The sequence below is a fragment of the Amblyraja radiata genome, chromosome 29, assembly GCF_010909765.2.
Source record: "Amblyraja radiata isolate CabotCenter1 chromosome 29, sAmbRad1.1.pri, whole genome shotgun sequence".
Taxonomy (NCBI): Eukaryota; Metazoa; Chordata; class Chondrichthyes; order Rajiformes; family Rajidae; genus Amblyraja; species Amblyraja radiata.
In genome coordinates, this window is record NC_045984.1 from 15,894,163 (window position 1) to 15,916,946 (window position 22,784).

Below are 22,784 nucleotides of genomic sequence, written 5' to 3' on the forward strand. Positions count from 1 at the left end.
GACAAATGTTTGAACGTGTGGTTGTTCCAGACGGTCCAGGCCGCCTCTGAAACAAAGAGATAATGTCTGAAGAAAGGTCTCGACCCGAAAAGTCACCCATTCCTTCTCACCAGAGACGCTACCTGTCCCGCTGAGTTACTCCAGCTTTTTGTGTCTATCTTCGGTTTATGATCTTTGGTTTAAACCAGCATCTGCAGTTCCTTCCAACTCAGGAAGGAAACAGTTTGGGCGGCAGTGGTGGAAGGAGAAGGTTCAGGTGTAGGTTAGATGCGCACAGCGTGCCTTGCGTCAAACGCTACTTTCGTTTCCTCCCGTCACTGGCAAATCGTCCTCCTCTATGATCTTTGGTCACTGGTAGCTTCCTGCGGGCCGCTCTCCAGTTCCGGGTTCAGGACGCTCCGCTCTATGATCTTTGCTTTGACATTGGTCTGTCTGATCCTGCACCCAACGAGAGGGAATGAGCTTAAGAGGTAAGTGCAGGAGTCAGGCAGGTGATTCCAGACCTAAAGTCCCCCAAAGAAGTGCGCTCGTCCGGTATTATTGTTAATCGACCAACAAAAGTTGAGGTGCTGTGTGTGTTGGAAGGAGCTGCAGATGCTGGTTTACACCGAAAGCTGGAGTAACTCGGCGGGTCTGGCGGCATCTTCGGGGAGACGGGGTGGGTGACGTTTCGGGTCGAGACCCTTCTTCAGACTGAGAGTGGTGTCGGGCTTGCCGAGTTCCCCCAGCACCGTTTCTTTTGCAGAGGTTTGGAATCGCCTACCAGTCCCCGTCTCAACACCCCCACCCATCTGCTCCACCAGCTCCTCTCTTATCATCTCTCTCTCTCCCTTCTACATTCTCAGTCCTGATCAAAGATCCTATAGGATCTTTGGTCCTGATGCACCCTCTGCTTGCACGTTTACTGCCTGACCCGCTGAGTTCCCCCAACAGATTTTGTTTGGCTTGGAGGTAGCTCCGCCGAATTAGTTAAGTATTGCTCGGTGCCATAATCAGCACGGAAAAAAATGAGATCGAGACACGTCGGCACCTGGTAAATGTTTAACAAGTCTGTTTACTAAACTTCCACGCAAACAGGCGGGCAAACTTCCCATTTTTAAACGTATTGGAAAGTTGTAGTTCGTCGGGGAGGTGGAAGGGATGGAGGCCATGAATTGGAAGCACATTCAAAGATTTAAATTTCGGGAGGTTACTTGTTTTAGGAAAAAAAGGTCAGGTAACTAAAACAATTGTTTTAATTGAAGGACCTTCAAATACATTAGAAACATTACATTCTCAAAGGATTGGACAGGCCAGATGCAGGAAAAAATGTTCCCGTTGTTGGGTGAGTCCAGAACCAGGGGTCACAGTTTAAGAATAAAGGGGTGGCCATTTAGGACTGAGATGTGACGAATAAAATTGACTGACTTTGAGATGGGGAAAAACGTTTTCACCCAGAGAGTTGTGAATCTGTGGAATTCTCTGCCACCGAAGGCAGTGGAGGCCAATTCATTGGATGTTTTCAAGTGAGATAGATTTAGCTCTTAGGGCTGAAGGAATCAAGAGATATGGGGCAAAAGGAGGAACAGGGCACTGATTTTGGATGATCAGCCATGATCATATTGAATGGTGGTGCTGGCTCGCAGGGCCGAATGGCCTACCCCTGCACCTATATTTTCTATGACCTGAAACATTGACGACATCTTCTTCGGCAGATGCTGCCTGACCTGATGACTGTTTCCAGCATTTTATGTTTTTGATAGAGATTGGACATATGACTGAGTGTAGGATGCTGAGGGAAGTATTTGGTTCCAGGACCTTGTATGGCAGAAGGTAAATGGACATGTGCTCTTGTTATGGCAAGAATGCAGTGTGGGCAGAAGCTAACAAGGTAGTTTTATCTCTGTGTCTGAGAGTCATTCAACATGCCCTTCAGGCCACCTTCCCAATGCTGACCAAGTTGCTCTCTCTACCCTAGTTCCACCTGTCAGCGTTTGGCCCATATCCCTCTAAACCTTTCCAATCCATGTACCTGTCCAAGTGTCTTTGAAATGTTGTTATAATATTGTGCTGGTAACGATACAGAGATGACAAAAGATCTGGTGGGTTCACTGTTAACATTAATGTTTACAGTGAAAATTTGCTATATGTTTTGTGGTGCTAGGAAGTGAAGAGTGATCTACAATCCTCTCCTTTGCTTACTTGCTATCACATGTAATAGTGAGTAAGGAGTTATCCGTCAAACCTGTTTTCATGTCACTTTTGCAAATTACTGATTCCACCATTCTCTTAGGCAGCATGCACCTGGCCAAAATCCCACACAATGTTAAGTGCTAGACACAACAGGGAATGACACAGCAACTTTAAGGGGCTAATTGGGTGAAACGTGAAGATAAAAAAGGTGTTGCCGAGACTAAAGGTACATCTGACAAAGAGTTCTCTATTGGGTGTGTGACTCACCATCTACAATCGCGTGGCAGAGATCGGGAGTGTAACAGAACTACCAGTCTGGATGAGTGCAGCTACCTCAACTCTCGAAAAGCTGGATATAATCTAAGCCCAAATGGTCCATTTGGTTTGATCCCCCATCCAACATCCTAAACATTCATAATCGAGTACTATGATTGCAGTGTGGCATCGGAAAGGTACCCAGCCCACACTGCAGCACCAAGAACAATGGCAGTAGGCACAGGGGTCTGTTGTTTCTCTTTCAAGCCACACCGCCTTGTGATTTGGAAATATATTCACACTCCTTCAGCATTGCTGGGTCTGTATACTGGAACTCCTTTCTTAATAGCACTAAGGGAGAACCCTCACCAGAAAAACTGCAGTGGTTCATGAAGACTGTTCACCACCACCTTCTCAAGGACAATAGAGGTGAGGAAATAAATAAAAGGTGACAACATCCTACAAAGGAATAAAAAAGGTGCATTTGTGGAGATAATCTGGATGTTGAATACAAGCCAAGATGCAAAATGTGGAGCCATTAAAGGAGAATGGCTGCTGTATAAAGTCTCATGAATAACAACTAGTCGTTTAACTTCATATTAAGTTCTTAATTGAACATATAAGTAAGACCTAACAGAAGCTTCTGTACAGTCTCCATTCGATATCCAACTGCCGGTCGTGCCCTTGAGCTCCGAGCTTATCAGCTAGCTGCATTCCAATGGAAGATATTATGAAAAGCTGGCATGGACCAGACCAGTAATATAGTGATTGGTCTACAGCTGCAATAGAGAGAACAAGTCTTCAAAGGAAGCAGGAAGAGGAAGAAGCAACATCCAAGTCACTGTGACAGCCTGCGACTTTGCAAAACAATTCTGCATAAGGTTTATTGTCAGAGATTTTGTGAGGGAGATCCAGAAAGATACAAGCTGGAGAAAGAGCTTTTTGTGGGTTGTATAGATAACTAATTTCTAACTCTAGAAACTTAAACAAAGCACAGCCCTCTACCACTAGATCCTCATCTTCCAGACCGATAGACCACAATCAGTAAGGATAGATGACAAAACATCCTCCACGATAATTCTGTCCCTTATCATGCATTTGTTACTGTGCAGCCAAATTCTCCAATAACTCCATTTACAGGTTTGCAGATGACACCGCTAATGGACCGGATCTCGTGCAATGATGAGACAGAATGCAGGAAGTAGACAGAGAGCTTAGCATGGTGTCAAGACAAAAATTGCTTGCTCAATGTCAACAACATGTAGGAGCTAACTATTGATTTGAGAAAATGCAGTGGAGTACATACCCCAGCCTGTATCACAGGTGCCGAAGTGGAGAGAGCTTCAAATTTAGTCAAGTACAGTACAGTGAAATGCTTTTGTTTACGTGCAATCCAGTCAAAGAAAAGACTATACATGAATACAATCAATCCATCCACTGTGCACAGCTAAAGGATAAAGTGTAGTGCAAGATATAACATTGAGGTCTGATAATGTCTAGTTAAAGAATAGTTCAAAGGTCGCCAATGAGGTAGATGGAGGTTAGGACTTATCTCCAGCTGATGAGAGGATTGTTATCTTGTCTGATAACAGATGGAAAGAAACTGTTCATGAAACTGGAGTTTTCAAACTTCTGTACCTCCTACCTAATAGGAGAGAGGTGAAGAGAGAGTGTCTCTGTCTTGTGAGGCGAGGTGAGACTGGTCCTTGAATACACTGACAGCCCTAACATGAATATACAGAATCTTCAGAAGAAGGGTTTCGACCCGAAACGTTGCCTATTTCCTTCGCTCCATAGATGCTGCTGCACCCGCTGAGTTTCTCCTGCCTTTTTGTCTCCATTTGAGATAGAGGTTGTCGTCTGGATATCCGGCCCACTACACTGGTGTCATCTGCAAACCTAAAGATTGAGTTGGATTGGTGTATGGTTGCACGGTCATGAGTGTATAAAGAGTACAACAGGGAGATGAGAATGCAATCTTGTGGGGCACCAGTGTTGGGAATTATCATGGAAGGTAATTTGTCATCTATCTCCGTTGGGATAGATGACATCACCCTGTTGGGCTTCTGTTCAAAGCGAGCTTAGAATTCATTGTTCATCAGGGAAGGGCACACTATCACCAACTATCCTGCCTGACTTTGCTTTGTAAAGATTCTAGGCATGAAGATCGCCAGCAATTTGTTCTGCTTCAACTACATTGACGCTATGGCCTCTGCTTCCATAGAAGACTAACGATGGCATGTCTCCAATGACTCTTATCAATTTCTACAGATGCACCATAGAAAGCTTGGTCTGGCAACTGCTCTGCCCAAGATTGCAAAAAATTATGGAGAGTTCATCACACAAACCAGCCTTCGCTCCCATCAACTCCAGCTACACTTCACTCTTCTCCAGGAAAGCAGCCAACCTAATCAAGAACCACACATACCCCAGGCATTCCCTCTTCTTCTTCCTCCATCAGGGAGAAGGCACAAAAGCGTGAAAACACATACTCTAGATTCAAATACCACTTCTTCCCCACTGCTATCAGACTATTAAACAGTCCTCTCATAAAATAAGAATGCATTCCCTCTCTCCAATCTACCACATTGCGTCCCTTGCACGACACTTTTTCTGCAGCTTTAACACTATATTCTGTACTCTGTTTCCTTTCTCTTTTTGCACTACCTTTTGTACTCGTATATGGTATGATTTACTTGGAAAGCAGACAAAACAAATGTTTTCACTATCTCAATACACCTGGCAATATGAAATAACACTAATACCAAGAAAGTGAATAGCAAGCAGTAAAAATATTGCCATTTAATTGACAGGAATTGATCAGGAGGAGTCTTGAGATCAAATGAGGTTACTAAAAATCTTACTAAAAACCTGTTACGTTCCCAGTGTGATTAGGTTAAAGGTAAATTACTGAAGGAAGAAGGTGTATACTGAAGGATATACTCAGGAACTTTTGCATCGAACGTGTTTTTCATATATTCATTTTATTGTAAAGTACAGATGGAAGGCAGGCATGACTATACCTTCATAAGTTATATTTTGTGGTCTGAATTTGAGTACATAAGATGGAGATATATATGTTTTTGAAAGATCAAGGAATTGACGATGACGAGAAATTGGAACAGAAGAGTTGAGGTCAGGGCAGATTGCCAACGATCATTTTGAATAATGGGGCAGTCTTGGAGACGGTGGCCTGCTTATGCTCCTGTTTTCTTGTGCACTTGTGAATACTGTTTTAGAAATCACACACGCAGACAACATGCGATTTCAGAGATCAGAGGCCGGCTAACCCACCTGCCCTGGTGAAAAAGAGCATGGGAGACATCTTAGTTTTATCAACTGCTCATGAGCAATATGTTGCTGATTAATGGGCCAACACTGCAGAGTTTCAATTTGGAGCAGCCAAGAAACAAACTCAATCATTCATTCTTTCTTCATGAATCAGATCTATTCCTCATGAATCTAATCTATTCCTGAGTTATTTCTCCTCAGGGCAAACTGTGGTAGCTGTTTTTATATCTGTTCAACGCATTAATGCATTCAGATTAATGCTGTGCATTCTTAATCCTATGATAAACATTGTCTTAGCTGGCGTCATATGCTGTGCAAGGCTGACGCTTTTTTGCACAGGATACCTTTGAAACCTAATTGCACTCAAATACATCTATACACCTGTCTTTACCCTGTTTGTTCTAACAATGTAAATAATGAGCACCTTTGTGTATTTTGTTTCAGTACAAACATAAACTGCACCATCCACCCATAAACCAGTGAAGTCAGGGTGTGGATTTGGTCACAGGGCTGCCTAATGTATTGAAGCTTGTTGTGTATTTGAGCACAGCGTGGTTTACCTTTCATTTACAGCATATCGAGTACAGAAATAGTTAATGCGGAGGATTGAGAGTCAGAGCAAGTAGGTGTTAAGGAAGTACACAGGTTTCTTTGAATCTAAGGAAAATTAAGGAAGTTCTTATGACTTTTCAACTTCTAAAGAAGCACAATAGAAAGCAGGGACATCGGCCAAGCGCAGGCATCTTGGTTGCCAAGGCTTATTCCTGTGTTGTGTTACTCAGTGACTCTATTTGCATACTTAATGAAAACTGACACGATTCATGACCTTTAATGGTGTTTGGTATGGAAAATATGCAGTCTTGGAGAGTGCTTGTAAATCTCCTCTGAATAAAAAGCCTGAGATGACGGTATTTCAATTGTAAACAGCTGACCAAAGCTCTTGAGATATCCTGGGGTTCTGATGAGATGATGAATATAAATGAATTCATTTAACTTTTTACCTGAATGCCCATCTTCAAAACCAATAATCTGTACCAAAACATATAAACATAAATTGTTTAAATCAATTTTTTCAGCACTGGCAAGGAAAATTAACCAAACATTTTGCTAAGTCCTGAACAGAATTTAAACTCTTCTTTAACCACGGGCTATTTTTACCCAATAGCTATTTAGTTCTTGTGCTTAAATTCACCAATTAACCCAAATTTCTAAGGGAAAACTATGATTTTCATTTGTATTTAAGAGTGCATTGTTTAGCTTACTGCAAACAATCTTTAAAAATATCAATTAGAACTGAGTTAGATGGAATAATAAGTTGTTAAATTTTATTTAATGAGGTAGTATCATCTCGTGAATTTTCCATGCAATGAGAGTAGTCATACTGTTATTGGTGCAAGTTTGAATGAATAAACCTGAATTTGCTGAATGTACAAAGAACCCCACCATAGAAATCAGAAAATGCAGATTTAAATGTTGGATTCTGTAGTTAGCAACTTTCAACCAATAGACACAAAAAGCTGGAGTAACTCAGCGGGACAGGCAGCATCTCTGGAGAGAAGGAATGGGTGATGTCACCCATTCCTTCTCTCCAGAGATGCTGCCTGTCCCGCTGAGTTACTCCAGCTTTTTGTGCCTATTTTTGGTTTAAACCAGCATCTGCAGTTCCTTCCTACACACTTTCAACCAGAAGTGGTTGTCTGTACCAAAATGAATACTCTTGCTCTCAACTACTGTATTTCCATTCCATGCACGCAATGCGGCCTCCTCTAGATTGATGAAACGAAGTGTGGACTAGGCGACCATGTTGCCAGCTCCCACGCTCTGTCTCTATTGGCCATCTCGAGTTTAGTTTAGTTTAGTTTAGGGATTTAGAAAGATTAGTTCAAGCATTCGGTTCCAATAATTCTAACACTGTTACTTCCCATTCCCACACCAACCTGTTGCTGCGGAGAGGCCAAACATGAATTGGAAGAACAACATCTTGTTTTCAGCTTGGGTACTTTACAATTCAATGGTATGAACATTGAATTTTCCAATATCAGGTGACCAACATTTACAGTGTCTCCCCCCTCCCCCCACCAACATACTCACTGTCCATTCATTTTTTTCTCTCTTTGCACACCTCTCCATCCCCTCCTTTCCTCCTACCAGCTTCAATACACCCATCATTCCCTCCTATCACTTATTGGCCAGAATCACCCCCCCTCTGTGCTGCTATATAGTGACAATTCTTCCTCTTCCCTCTCAGTCCTATTGCAGGGTTTCAACCTGAAGCCCCAACTTGCACCTCTTGCCTCTCCAGTATTGTTCTTTGTTCTGGATTTCATCATCTGCAGTCTTCAAACTTCTGTCTCTGAACATATAAAGGATTGACCTTTTTCGCCATTCGAATAAATGTATCCCATTTATTTTTTCCAGATTGAAACAATGGCTTCTAGCAAATTCCCTCTGCCTTCGTGAAGACCTCAAGATGCAAGTAGGATTTGCAGACCGACAAACCTCTTTCTGTGGCTGTGTGCCCAAGATGTCTCCTCCCAGTTTGAATGGAATCAGTGGTGATACCAAAATAAACCAACACAGGGTGGTTCCTTTGTGTACCATTCATCTGATTGAGTAAGTAGGATCATGGCAGAGGATTGTGATCGTACCCCATCCCTTGACGATGTCTTTGACATTTTGTCCGGAGTTCCAGAAGCAAGGCTGTTCAGCTTGTGGTACAAATTTACTCCTGGCAACTCAAAAGCTTCCATGTCACACCGCCACCTTTATAGCATTGTATCATTTTTCCTGAAAAAGGATAAAGAGGCTGAGAAAGTAGCAAGGTCTGTGCTAAAGGAGAGATCCACAAACAAATCTGCTTTGTGCATTTACAACAGAGTTCAGGGTTTAGTTGATGCTGCAGGCAGGGAGAAGAGACCACCCGAAAATTCAAACAAAGATCTTTCTGTCGAAGACGGAAGTTTGCTTGCAGACTTGGCTTTGATGTTTGGAGTGCTTGTGGAGGAAAATCTATGCAGTCCCTCCATACGGAATCGAGCGTGTCGAGCTGCTATCAGAGCGATCAAGTCCAACAAACAAGACTGCAACATGGAACTTCAGGAGGTTGTTGAAAAATTTAGGATGCAATTTGGCTTACTGGATTTTGACGGTGAAGATGGAAATGCGGAAATATCAGCTCTGAAGTCAATGGAAGAGCCAGTCCAAGGCAGATTAACAACTATGGCATTTAGAACTAATCCGATGACTAATTTGAGTCAAATAGCAATTAACCCACCTTGTACGTCAGAAATTACACTGCCCACCCATTTCGAAATCAGTGCGTCTCCGACTGCATCATTTACTACCAATCTCAGCCCAGATGATTTAGAATTGTCAAACCCCGACGACTGTACAATTAATTCTGCCAATTTTAATACTGTTGGCTCAAATAATGATAATCTTCCATCTTCTGACAATTGCTTGGCAAGTGGTAAGCAGATCCACGATATTGGGGATCAGCATCGAGGAGAGCAGGATCTGAACTCACTTTGTTCAGCCCAACTTTCATCGGGAGACAACGTGATTAAAGTGGGGCCAAGCCAATGTACTGGAAGAACAAGCAGTGATCAGATAGTCACTTCAAAGTCAAAAATGTCACAGGAACTGACCGAAGGGAATGGAAAAGATACCAATTCAATTTCATATGATCCTTCTCAGAAAACAAGCAAACTAAAGGCAAGCAATCGGTCCAATTCATCTGAAAGCCCAACGGCTAAATCCAGCTCTTTAGGAGAGCCTCCTGAGGTAACGGAGAGCTCTGAGGACATATTTTACCCTTTTGTTGTCTTACATGTCCCAGAGGATATTGAAATCGCAGAAGAGGTGCGGGATAAACTGGAATCTTTGGGGGTAAAAGGCACAACAATTGACCACCTCGCTGTTCCGGGAAGGTCCCCGATAAAATGCATTGAGGATGCAATCAACAACTCTGCTTTCACAATCCTCCTCCTCACAAACAATTTCAACACACGATGGGCTGACTATGAGGCCAATGTTACTCTTATGCATTCGATCAATAATGAACATAAGTACAATACAGTGGTGCCACTGTTACCGAAGAAGAACTCATTACGAACAGAAAGGATTCCTTTTGCACTTCGTGCCATCGTAAGTTTGAATGAGAATTCCAGCCACTTTGAAAAGCATGTGAAAAATATTTTTAAAAGCAGGGTACTTGAGAAGCACAGAAGAGGTTGGCTTCAGCAGCAAAGACAAAAGCAGATTCATTCAAACACAAATCGGATTAAACAGGACCTTCAGGATACCCGGGAAACAATATCAAACGAAAGGAAGTATATGGATCTAATTAATCAACTAAATGAGTTGAAGAAACATTGTCCTAACTTCCAGCCAACATTTGTGTCCGATCAGGGCAATATCCAGGGTCAGCCCATGTTGCATCCACCTCTGTACCCTGGATCTTCTACACTACCCATGCCACCAGTGTCACCCAACCAACTGTACAGCAACATACTCACACCATCACTGTTTCCGTTCACCAACCCCAGCAGTGGCCCAGGAGGTCAGAATATAGCAGTCAACAATCCCTTGCCACAGCATGGACAAGGTACGAACATAATTCAGATTCACCATGCCAAAAATGTCCAGATAGGGGACTCCAACCAGATGACAATTACAGAATGCATTGAGAACAGTGAAAGCACAGATGATGACAAGGAGGAGGAGGAGGAGGAAGAGAGTGTGAACCATAGACATATTTAAATGTTTTAAACATTTTTTCTCACAGAGAGTTGTGAGTCTGTGGAATTCTCTGCCTCAAATGGTGGTGGAGGCCGGTTCTCTGGATATTCTTAAAAGAGAGCTAGATAGGGCTCTTAAAGATAGCGGAGTCAGGGGATATGGGGAGGAGGCAGGTACTGATTTTGGGGATGATCACCTATGATTACATTGAATGGCGGTGCTGGCTTGAAGGGCCGAATGGCCTACTCCTGCACCTATTGTCTATTTTCTTAAATAACAGATTCTGATAAAGACAGTATCTGCAAATAACATGCAGAAGTATAGATTGTCTTTATTTGTGGTAAATGGTATACAGAAAGTGGAAGTATACTTTTTTACCTAAAGTTTATATGACTCAGTTCATGCAATGTTAAACCATTCCAGGTCTGTGTTCTATGCTAGGGTCTGGCTTAAAGCACAGATAAATCACTGATTCTCCAATGGTAGTGAGTCTTTGGCAGGATTGCCAAAGTTTGCTTCAGCTGATGAAGGATAAAATCAAGCCCTGCTCTTGACTGTCACTCAGTGCCCATCAGGAAAGAGTTGGTGTGAGGCTGCCCCTCTGTCGCTCTTCCCACTATGGTTAGATACTTACTGTTTAAGCTCACACATGATAAATGGCATCTTGGTTCAGCAAAAGCAGCAATCACACCGCCACACAAGTTGATTCAGCGACTTCACAATAGTGTTGCATGCAAGTTGAATTCTTTTTTTAAAAAATTCGTTTAAGTTGCAATCTACTTACTTCTGAATTAGTTCCAGGGAAATCTTGGGAAATAAAAATGAATCTTTGTTCTTGACTTTATTACTTGGTGATCAGCCTCTCAGCTGAAAGTCTCATTATGTTTAACATAGCTGACCTTCAGTTCTCACTATGATGCTGTTGTGTTTGATAAATCACTGGACAACAGAATTTCAGATTCAGATTCAATCTTTATTGTCATTGTGCAGTGTACAGTACAGAGACAACGAAATGCAGTTAGCATCTCACCCAGAAGAGCGAACATAGAATAATGGAACAGCAAAATATATATGTACATACATTAACAATAGTGCAATTTATCTGGGGAAGGAGTGTCCGGGAGGGGGGAGGGGGGGGGGGGGGTGACTGGCAATCACCAAGGTGCAGAGTTAAGTTGTGCTCACTCAGTAATTTATTACACTACCAAATAAGGCAAATACAGTCACCTATCCCCGTGTACACACGCAAACCTCGAGTACACAGCAGAGCACACTGCAGGATGTTTCTGTTGTTGATCACCTGGCACCGTTCGCGACACAGTCCAAGGCTGGGGCACTCTCGTCTGAAAGGGTGCCCGACACCACCCTTTATGGCATTTCTTATCAGAGCAGACCTTACCACTGCCCCCTCCCCGAGCCAATCATAAACCCCCTTTGTCTGCAATGTTTCTGTGCCACTAGAGGCAGGAGGCGAGGGTGGTCTACCCAAGTATTGCTGTTGTGTTTTGTTCACCAACGCTACGCTTTCCCATAGAATGGCCTGAGAAAAGCTACGCTGGTGTGAGAAGAGTCAGACTTGTGTAATAAGAGTTGGACTTTCTCAGGCATGAACAGGTGCAGAATGTATCTCACACTTGTCTGGAAAACAGTGTTTGAATCTTGGTTTCAAAGGGCTTGGAATCCAGTGCTGCTAATTTAGCTGATAACTCAATGTTACATTTTAACTGAAACTGTCTGTTTAACCCTTACACTACACTACACCCTTTGGAGTCATCAGCCTACATGTTAACGAGTATATAAATAATAATAATCAGAAGTTCAGTATAATTCTATCTCTATGATTGTGCATATACCCATCATAAAGTGTTCCCACTCAGTTTATGTAGGTACGCATGCAGGAGCGAGAGATAGGTGTTTGATTCCATGCATACAGGCGGTACAGCAGCCAGCACTGCCAGAAGTATCAGCCCACGCCATCGTCAGCTATACATGCTGCGCCTTGCAGTTGTTCTGTTAAGAGAGGGCGGAGCAGGCTCATACTCGCCTGGTTAAGCGCTGTAAGGGTAGACATATAGGTTTATCCTCCCCGGTCACCATAAGCCACCGCGTATTGCCCTGCCCCGCGGCAGTAACGTCCCTCTCACTGGGGACTGAAAGAAAGGAAGGACATCCTTGTGATTGAGAGAGTGCAGCGTAGGTTCACAAGATTGATCCCTGGGATGGCGGGACTATCATATGAGGAAAGATTGAAAAGTCTAGGCTTGTATTCACTGGAGTTTAGAAGGATGAGGGGAGGATCTTATCGAAACATATAAAATTATAAAAGGACTGGACAAGCTAGATGCAGGAAAAATGTTCCCAATGTTGGGCGAGTCTAGAACCAGGAGCCACTAAAATAAAGGGGAGGCCATTTAAGACTGAGGTGAGAAAAAAACCTTTTCACCCAGAGAGTTGTGAATTTGTGGAATTCCCTGCCACAGAGGGCAGTGGAGGCCAAATCACTGGATGGATTTAAGAGAGAGTTAGATAGAGTTCTAGGGGCTAATGGTATCAAGGGATATGGGGAGAAGGCAGTCACAGGTTATTGATTGGGGATGATCAGCTATGATCACAATGAATGGCGGTGCTGGCTCGAAGGGCCAAAAGGTCTCCCCCTGCACCCGTTTTCTATGCTTCCATGAAACCCACACCTTCCGGGCGTCTTCCTGATGTTCCTTCGTTGGTGTAACGTCATCTGGTTCTACCTCAACAGCCAGATGTCGGTTCATGTGTGCCCTCCCCCCCCCCCCCCCGCCACAGGTCATTGGTTCAAGTTTACTGCTTGCTGTAACACAAGGGCCCACCCCTGAAGCGTGTGGGTGGGAGTTAGTGTGCATATCTGCTCTTTTAGTAGACCATTCATATGCTCCAGCAGCCCTGCTATTTGCGGGTAATATGGGATGTGGAGGGTCCACTGAACCCCATTATTAGCTGCCCATGAAGTGCCATGCACGGCCATTAGCTGTGCAGGCCAAGCAACGTCTGGTCCTGATCAGCTTTACTGGCTGGGACAGCCATTGGGACCCCAGAGTAGGTGTCCACAAGGGTCAGTGCATATCTCTTTTTCTGACACATGGACATCGGGCCGTTACAGTCAGTTCTGTGAGACCGGGGAAGAAAGAGTCCAGAGAACAGATAGAATGAGACGTGCTTGGAAGACGGATGATAGAGGATTGAACTGGTATAGGAGTTTGGCTGCGAGGAACCTGTACAATGACTTGCACTGCCCAGTGAATTTTACTTGCTGGCAATTAAAATCCATCCATTTTTCAAAGATTCTCCACTTCGATGCTATCTTCCACTGATGAGACTATTACAAGCCAAGCACACCCCGTGGCCCGGAGCTCCCAGTCCACTACCTCCTTAACGGAGCCCGCGGCTTCCAGATGTTGTAGGCCTCAGGCCGGCGGTTGGAGCTCTTCACTGGAGACCCCCGGCGAGGCATCGCCCGCTCCATGATGGAAGGTCCGCTCAATGCCTGCCGCCAGAAGCTCCACTGGCCGTGGCTCCAAGATGATGTAGGCCGCAGGCCAGCGTTCAGAGCGCTCCTCTGGTGATCCCTGGGCAGGGGGTCGCCCCGCTCCGCGATGTTAAAGTCCCCGCTGCGACGCCGCTGAAGCTCTGGGCCCGATTCCGGGAAAGGCCACGCCAAACCAGCTGTAAGGCCGCGAGGAGGACGAAAAAGTGACAAGGAAGAAAGTTGCATCTCCGTCAAGGTAGGTGCCTGAAAACGGTTTCCCCCCTATTCCCCTCCACCACCCCCCACATAAGATATAGGGTGATTTCACGAAAGGTCACTGGAGCGTAGATCCGCACCCACGTGACCGCAAAATTTAACTGGAGTACATGCGTCACTTCCGGTACATGTTAGTGAATGGGAAAACACGCACTTTCACACCCGTTAAAAACATCGAAACCGGCCAGTTTTTGAGCTAAAAATTCGGACCTAAAAACAGAATACCATAACCATATATATAATAGATACAGGGAACACCTCTTAATTTTCACAGATGGATCAAAGGACCCAGTAGCTGAAACAACAGGGGCAGCTGTGGTAGTGCAAGGGATGAATGTTGAGATTTACAAAAGAACAAATAACTATTTGGCAGTGTATACAGTGGAACTGTACGCTATTTTGATGGCAGTTCGGTGGATAGAACAGGTGCAACCATGCAAAGTATTAATATGTAGCGACTCATTGTCTGCAATCCAGAGTATTGGGTCTGGTGCATCCCATAGGCGGCCTGACGTAGTGTATGAAATTCTACTACTATTAAGCCAAGTAACAAGGAAGGGCAGTGACGTGACGTTGTTGTGGGTCCCAGCAAACATTGGTGTGCTAGGAAATGAAAAAGTGGATAAATTAGCAAAAGAGGCCGTTAAAAAAGAGAACATAGAGGTAAACCTACAATTATCCAAATCTGAAGGAAAACACATTGTGTGGAAGAAAATAAATCAGGAATGGCAACAATACTGGGAACAGGAGACAAAGGGGAGACACCTCTATTCGCTACAAAACAGAGTGGGCATTACAGCAAGAAGAGGGGGGAACAGGAGAGAACAGGTAGTATTAGCAAGATTGAGGATAGGACACACTCACCTGAACAGCACATTAAAAATGTTGTGAAAACACCCTACTGGGATGTGTGAGGAATGCCATCAGCCGGAAACAGTTCAGCATGCTCTAGTTGCATGTAGAAGATATGAAACAGAAAGAAGAGTTTTGATCAGTGAAATGAAGAAAATTGGAATGACAGATATATCAGAAAAGAACATTCTAGAGTGTGGAGGGGAAGGAAAAGGAGTAAAGGTGTTATTTAATTTCTTGAGGGCCTCTGGCCTTATAAAAAGGATATAATGTAAAGGCATGAGTACTGTGGAATGAAGCCAGAAGGTGGCAGCAATGCAACATTGTGGATGCCGGCTGTCGTAAAAATCCAAAGAAGAAGAAGCAGAAGTTTTTGAGCTGGGAGGGAGTTTGAGGTGGACTTAGCGGACAGAACAGCAGTTGGAGTAGTAGGGAGATATTGTATCGGGGTATCAGCCGACGGCCTGTATAGGTCCGGTAAACGGTGCTCTGGCACTATTCCCTGCTGTTACAAAATGATAGGAGAGAGTGGGTCTAGTGGTATGGAGGCCAGTGGAAGAGAGGATAACGAAGAAAGTGTTGAGAAGGAGTGGGAAACCGTGGGAGCACGGGGTAGTCCCAGGATGAGCAGCCGTAAAAGAAGGAAAAACAATACTGGTGGATCGGAGAGTGAAGACAAGGAACCAGAAAACGAAATTTCGTTAAATGTAGTGGTGAGGTTTGAAGGAGAAGGAGGAGTAAAGAAGATAGAGCCATTGAAGCTGACAAAAATAATCAGGGCCCAGGTTGGGGAAGTAAAGTATGCAAGAGTGCTGGAGGATGGAAACATGCTAATAGGGTGCAACAGTGAGGCTCGTTGAAAAGGCAATGAAAATGAACAAGATTGACAAAACCAAAATAATCAAAGTAGTGAGAGTGGGAGAACGGAGGAGGGCAGGGTGTAAAGGGGTTATCTATGGAATCTCTCTCAAAGTTAATATGAGTGAACTGGTTCAGGAACTCAGGAAGAGATGTGAATTAATTATGAGTGCCAAAAGAATGACCAAAGGAGCAAAGAAAGAGGAACTGAGTCAGTCCTGGTCGAATTCAAGACAGAATCCCTTCCAAAAGTGGTCCATTTTGGATTCATGCGATATAGCGTGAGAGAGTACATACCCAAACCAATGAGGTGCTTCAAATGTCAGAAATTTGGGCATATAGCTAAAATGTGCAAGGGGGCGAGGAAATGCGCAAGGTGTAGTGGGGACCATGAATATGGTCAGTGTGGAGAGGGGGTCAGACCAAAGTGCTGTAATTGTGGAGGAGAGCATAGTGTGGCTTACTGGGGATGTGAGGTGATGAAACGCGAAGCTGAAGTACAAAACATAAGAGTGAAGGAAAAAGTCTCCTATGCAGAGGCAGCAAAAAGGGCTGACCCTACAAAACAGATGAATGAAAGAAGGATCAGGAGGGAACAAGATGTGGGCATAATGGAGACAATAAAAGAAAAAGAAAAGAGTATATGGAAAGAAAAGAAAAACCTGGTTATATTTATAGCAGGAGTAATAAATGCGACAGCAGAAGTAAAATCCAAAACAGAAAGGATCCAAATCATTGTAAAGGCTGCAGTCCACCACTTGGGCATGGCATGATTGAAGTGGGAGGAAATACATGATGGTCTCAGTATCCAGGCAAGCCAAGAGTCAACATGTGTGGGTTAATAATATTAATGTTAATCCTACAATGGAATGCAAGAAGCTTGTTAGCCAATGGGCAAGACTTTAAGCAATTCATAGACAGTAGGAAGGAAAAACCAGATGTCGTATGTATTCAGGAAACCTGGTTGAAACCAAGTTTAGATTTTGTTCTATATGATTATGTTGCAGTGAGATGTGATAGGGGAAATGGGGGAGGAGGGGGTTGCGCCACTTTCATTAAAAAAGGGATACCATACAGGGTATTAGGAATTGGGCAGGAACAGGAATATGTGGTAATAGAAGTGTGGTCTGAGAGGAGGAAAATAGTGGTAATAAATTACTATAATCCATGTAAGCGATTAGAGGTCAATAAGTTACAGGAAGTAGAAGGCCAGAGCAAATCTAATGTTATTTGGTGTGGGGACTTTAACGCACATAATACATTATCGGGCAGTGGAAAGTCAGATAATAATGGACAGGTAATTGAGGAATTATTAAATGATGGTAATCTAGTATGTCTAAATGATGGAAAGAAGACCAGGGTAGATGTTAGGACAGGGAAGGAGTCTGTGTTGGATCTTACACTTGTTTCTAATAGGATTGCTGCTAAATGTAACTGGGAAGTATATGAAAAGGGTACCATAGGAAGTGATCATCATCCTGTGCTATGCAAAATAAATGTTACTTTAATTATGAGTAAAGAAAACAGAAGTGGACGATGGGTTTTTGGAAAGGCTAATTGGGAGAAATTTAAGGAGGAAAGTGATAAATATGTAAAACCGATACAAGAAGAGACAGATATAGAAAACTTTGAGAATAAAGTGTCAGAAGGTATCAAAAGAGCAGCATTAGTTTCCATACCTAAAAGTAAAGGAAGATCAAAAAGGAAAGCAGTGCCGTGGTGGGACAATAAGTGTAAAGAGGCGGTGGTGAATAGAAACAGAGCATTCAAGTTCAAGTTCAAGTGAGTTTATTGTCATGTGTCCCTGTATAGGACAATGAAATTCTTGCTTTGCTTAAGCACACAGAAAAATAGTAAGGCATTTACTACAGTACAGATAAATGTGTCCATATACCATGATATAAATATATACACACATGAATAAATAAACTGCAAATAAAGTGCAAATAACAGAAAGTGGTTGTTAATAATCAGAGTTTTGTCCGAGCCAGGTTTAATAGCCTGATGGCTGAGGGGAAGTAGCTATTCCTGAACCTGGTTGTTGCAGTCTTCAGGCTCCTGTACCTTCTACCTGAAGGTAGCAGGGAGATGAGTGTGTGGCCAGGGTGGTGTGGGTCTTTGATGATACTGCCAGCCTTTTTGAGGCAGCGACTGCGATAAATCCCCTCGATGGAAGGAAGGTCAGAGCCGATGATGGACTGGGCAGTGTTTACTACTTTTTGTAGTCTTTTCCTCTCCAGGGCACTCAAATTGCCGAACCAAGCCACGATGCAACCGGTCAGCATGCTCTCGACTGTGCACCTGTAGAAGTTAGAGAGAGTCTTCCTTGACAATCCGACTCTCCGTAATCTTCTCAGGAAGTAGAGGCGCTGATGTGCTTTTTTGATGATTGCATTAGTGTTCTCGGACCAGGAAAGATCTTCAGAGATGTGCACGCCCAGGAATTTGAAGCTCTTGACCCTTTCAACCATCGACCCGTTGATATAAATGGGGCTGTGGGTCCCCCTCCTACTCCTTCCAAAGTCCACAATCAGTTCCTTGGTTTTGCTGGTGTTGAGGGCCAGGTTATTGCGCTGGCACCATATGGACAGTTGCTCGATCTCTCTTCTATATTCTGACTCATCCCCATCAGTGATACGCCCCACGATGGTGGTGTCATCAGCGAACTTGATGATGGAGTTCGCACTGTGGTTCGCTACGCAGTCATGGGTATAGAGTGAGTACAGCAGGGGGCTGAGCACGCAGCCTTGAGGTGCTCTCGTGCTGATTGTTATCGAGGCTGACACAGATTATTAAAAAGAACTCATAACTACCAACACATGATTAATTACAAACAGGCTCAGGCAATTGTAAAGAGGACTATAAGACAAACAAAAAGAGCATATTGGAGGAAGTATTGTGATTCAATTGGAAACACAACACAGGTAGGGGAGATATGGGGGATGATTGAAAAAATGGAAGGTGATAAAAGGGAGTGGAGTTATCCTATCCTAACAAATGGAGATCAAACTGTAGTCTCAAATAAAGACAAAGCAGAACTAATGGTTAACACTTTTAGTAGGGTTCACAGCTCCCACAACTTATCAGATGAAGGAAGAAGAGGTAGGGAAAGAACAAGAGAGGAAAATGTTGAGGCCTTACAAAGGAAAGGTATCACAGAGGACAAGTACAATATTCCATTTAATTTGGGGGAGCTAAAGAGAGCTCTGGCCAAGTGTAAGAACTCAGCCCCAGGGAAGGATGATATTTGTTACATAATGATAAAGCATCTAAGTGAGGAGGGACTCCAAAAGATACTTACACTATATAACAAGGTGTGGGAAGAAGGGCGAATACCGGAGAGGTGGAAGGAAGCAATCATTGTGCCTATTAGAAAACCAGGGAAAGATGCAAGTAATCCAGTAAATTATAGACCTATAGCTTTAACAGCACACATGTGTAAACTGATGGACAGAATGGTAAATGAAAGATTAATGCATCTAATGGAAGAAAAAGGTATAGTGGCTAATTATCAGAGTGGATTTAGAAAAGGGAGAGGTACTAATGATCCAGTTCTGTGCTTGGAAGATGATATAAGGAAAGCACAAGTCAAAAAAGAATCTGTAGTTACCATATTTTTTGATGTAGAGAAGGCTTACGATATGTTGTGGAGAGAAGGTCTTCTAATAAAGCTGCATTTAATGGGAGTAGGAGGAAATATTTTTAACTGGATAATGGATTTTCTCAACGGTAGAAGTATACAAGTTAAAATAGGGTCAGACATCTCTAGTAAATGTGTAGTCGAGAATGGAACTCCCCAGGGAAGTGCGATAAGCCCGATCCTATTCTCAATCATGATCAATGATATATTTACAAACATTCAACCAGAGATGGGGCGATCGCTCTTTGCAGATGATGGCAGCTTATGGAGAAGGGGGAGGAATATAGATTTTATCGTGGAAAAAGTACAGCAAGGGATAGCCCAGGTGGAAGAGTGGGGAGGGAAATGGGGTTTTAAATTCTCTATAGAGAAGACAAAGATAATGGTTTTCACAAGGAAAAAAATTAAAGAGGATGTCCAGTTAAAACTATACGGCAACAATTTGGAAAGAGTAAAAGATTTCCGTTTCCTGGGAGTTCACTTTGACTCCAGATTAACATGGAGGGTCCACATTACAAAAATAATTGAAAAATGCAAAAAAGCCATCAATGTAATGAGATGCTTGGCAGGTTTAGAGTGGGGAGCAGATGTACTATCTCTTAAACATATTTATGTATCACTGATCAGATCCAGACTAGAGTATGGCAGTATAGCTTATGGGTCAGCATCTAAGTCAGTGTTGTCCGAGTTGGACAAAGTCCAAGCGGAAGCTCTAAGAATCTGTATAGGAGGTGTGCGGACGTCACCTGTATGTGCACTACAGGTGGAAACTGGGGAGGTGCCGTTGAGACTGCGCCGCAGACAACTAATGGCTAATTACTGGCTAAGCCTTAAGGGTCATGGAGAGAACCACCCAACAAAACAGGTAGTACAGGAGTGCTGGGAGAGAGGGGTGGCTCAGTCTGGAAGCTTCGGCTGGGTTGGAGGAGTTGTGGCAAGGGACATGGGAGTAGAGGACAAAGAGTTCTGCCCTGCAGTATTGTGGCCATCTGTGCCAATATGGTTACTGAACATCCCAAAAGTTGATCTGGAGATATGGGAGGCAAAAAGGAGGAACAAAAATTCAGACCTAAAGACAGAATATAATAGCCATATAGATAATAGATACAGGGAACACCTCTTAATTTTCACAGATGGATCAAAGGACCCAGTAGCTGAAACAACAGGGGCGGCTGTGGTAGTCCAGGGGATGAATGTTGAGCTTTGCAAAAGAACAAATAATTATTTGACAGTATATACAATGGAACTGTACGCTATTTTGATGGCAGTTCAGTGGATGGAACAGGTGCAACCATGCAAAGTATTAATATGTAGCGACTCATTATCTGCAATCCAGAGTATTGGGTCTGGTGCATCCCATAGGCGGCCTGACCTAGTGTATGAAATCCTACTACTATTAAGCCAAGTGACAAGGAGGGGCAGTGACTTGACTTTGTTGTGGGTCCCAGCACACATTGGTGTTCTAGGAAATGAAAAGGTGGATAAATTAGCAAAGGAGGCTTTATAAAAAAGAAACATTGAGGTAAACTAACAATTATCCAAATCTGAAGGAAAACACATTGTGTGGAAGAAAATAAATCAGGAATGGCAACAATACTGGGAACAGGAGACAAAGGGGAGACACCTCTATTCGCTACAAAACAGAGTGGGCATTACAGCAAGAAGAGGGGGGAACAGGAGAGAACAGGTAGTATTAGCAAGATTGAGGATAGGACACACTCATCTAACAGCACATTAAAAATATTGGGAAAACACCCTACTGGGCTGTGTGAGGAATGCCATCAGCCGGAAACAGTTCAGCATGCCCTAATTGCATGTAGGAGATATGAGACAGAAAGAGGAATTATGACCAGTGAAATGAAGAAAATTGGAGTGACAGAAATATCAGTAAAGAACATTCTAGAGTGTGGAGGGAAAGGAAAAGGAGTAAAGGTGTTGTTTGATTTCTTGAGGGCCTCTGGCATTATAAAAAGGATATAATGTAAAGACATGAGTACTGTGGAATGAAGCCAGAAGGTGGCAGCAATGCAACATTGTGGATGCCGGCTGCCGTAAAACTCCAAAGAAGAACAAGAAGTTTTTGAGCTGCAATTTACTGTGCCAGTCGGGGTGACCGTGAGGCACAGCTACCTAGGTTTACAGTCCAAAAGAAAGATAGAAACTAAGGTAAATTTAAGAGGGAGCTGAAGGTGCAAAAACAGCGGAAGTGCTTAGCGGACATTTGCCGTGGAGATTTAAAGATCGAAAATATCGGGAATTATCGCGTTTGCTCGCTGCATTTCATTAAAAGTAAGGCATTATTGACTTTTTATCTTTATTCATTTGTTATATGAAAAGTTTTAAAAGTGAAAAATCCGTCAGTAAAATTGCAAAATCGCCCATGGTTCTCAGGTGGGTTTTAACATGCAAAATGAAAACACTTCTGAAGCTCCATTTACCATTTAAATAATCGTAAACTATCAATGCGTTTTGAAATAAATTTTACTCAGATGCAAGCTAAGGAATGGGATAATTGTCAGCTGTTAGTTGGACAAAATTAGGACATTTTATTATTTGCCAAAATATGTTTCTCAATGTTTCTTGTTTAAAGCCTGCACAATCACCCAAACTACTTATTTATTTATTTATCATCTAATAACAGACAAGCCTGCAGCATGGAATGATGTCAACAATCCTGATTGGGCACCCACTGTGAGCAGGATAGACAATGTGCACAAGAACGCCATGCACGTGCAACAAGAAGAGAGTATTAAAGCAGTTTGTTTGTCCAACTAACAGCTGACAATTATCCCATTCCTTAGCTTGCATCTGAGTAAAATTTATTTCAAAACGCATTGATAGTTTACGATTATTTAAATGGTAAATGGAGCTTCAGAAGTGTTTTCATTTTGCATGTTAAAACCCACCTGAGAACCATGGGCGATTTTGCAATTTTACTGATGGATTTTTCACTTTTAAAACTTTTCATATAACAAATGAATAAAGATAAAAAGTCAATAATGCCTTACTTTTAATGAAATGCAGCGAGCAAACGCGATAATTCCCGATATTTTCGATCTTTAAATCTCCACGGCAAATGTCCGCTAAGCACTTCCGCTGTTTTTGCACCTTCAGCTCCCTCTTGAATTTACCTTGGTTTCTATCTTTCTTTTGGACTGTAAATTTAGGTAGCTGTGCCTCACGGTCACCCTGACTGGCACA

At 43.0% G+C, this 22,784-nt stretch overlaps 1 protein-coding gene across 1 annotated transcript; it reads left to right on the top strand.

Moving 5' to 3' along the window:
• Positions 1–379: 379 nt before the first annotated feature.
• Positions 380–11,302, top strand: LOC116989346 (TIR domain-containing adapter molecule 1-like). The gene is made up of 2 exons (XM_033046662.1): positions 380–470; positions 8,137–11,302. Exon 2 carries the CDS (start codon positions 8,344–8,346, stop codon positions 10,477–10,479), a length of 2,136 nt encoding a protein of 711 aa, XP_032902553.1. The 5' UTR covers positions 380–470; positions 8,137–8,343; the 3' UTR covers positions 10,480–11,302.
• The last annotated feature ends 11,482 nt before the right edge of the window (positions 11,303–22,784 follow it).

Bases quoted from the DNA above. Each gene is read 5' to 3' on its own strand.
- LOC116989346 (XM_033046662.1), top strand. From the start codon at position 8,344: ATGGCAGAGGATTGTGATCGTACCCCATCCCTTGACGATGTCTTTGAC.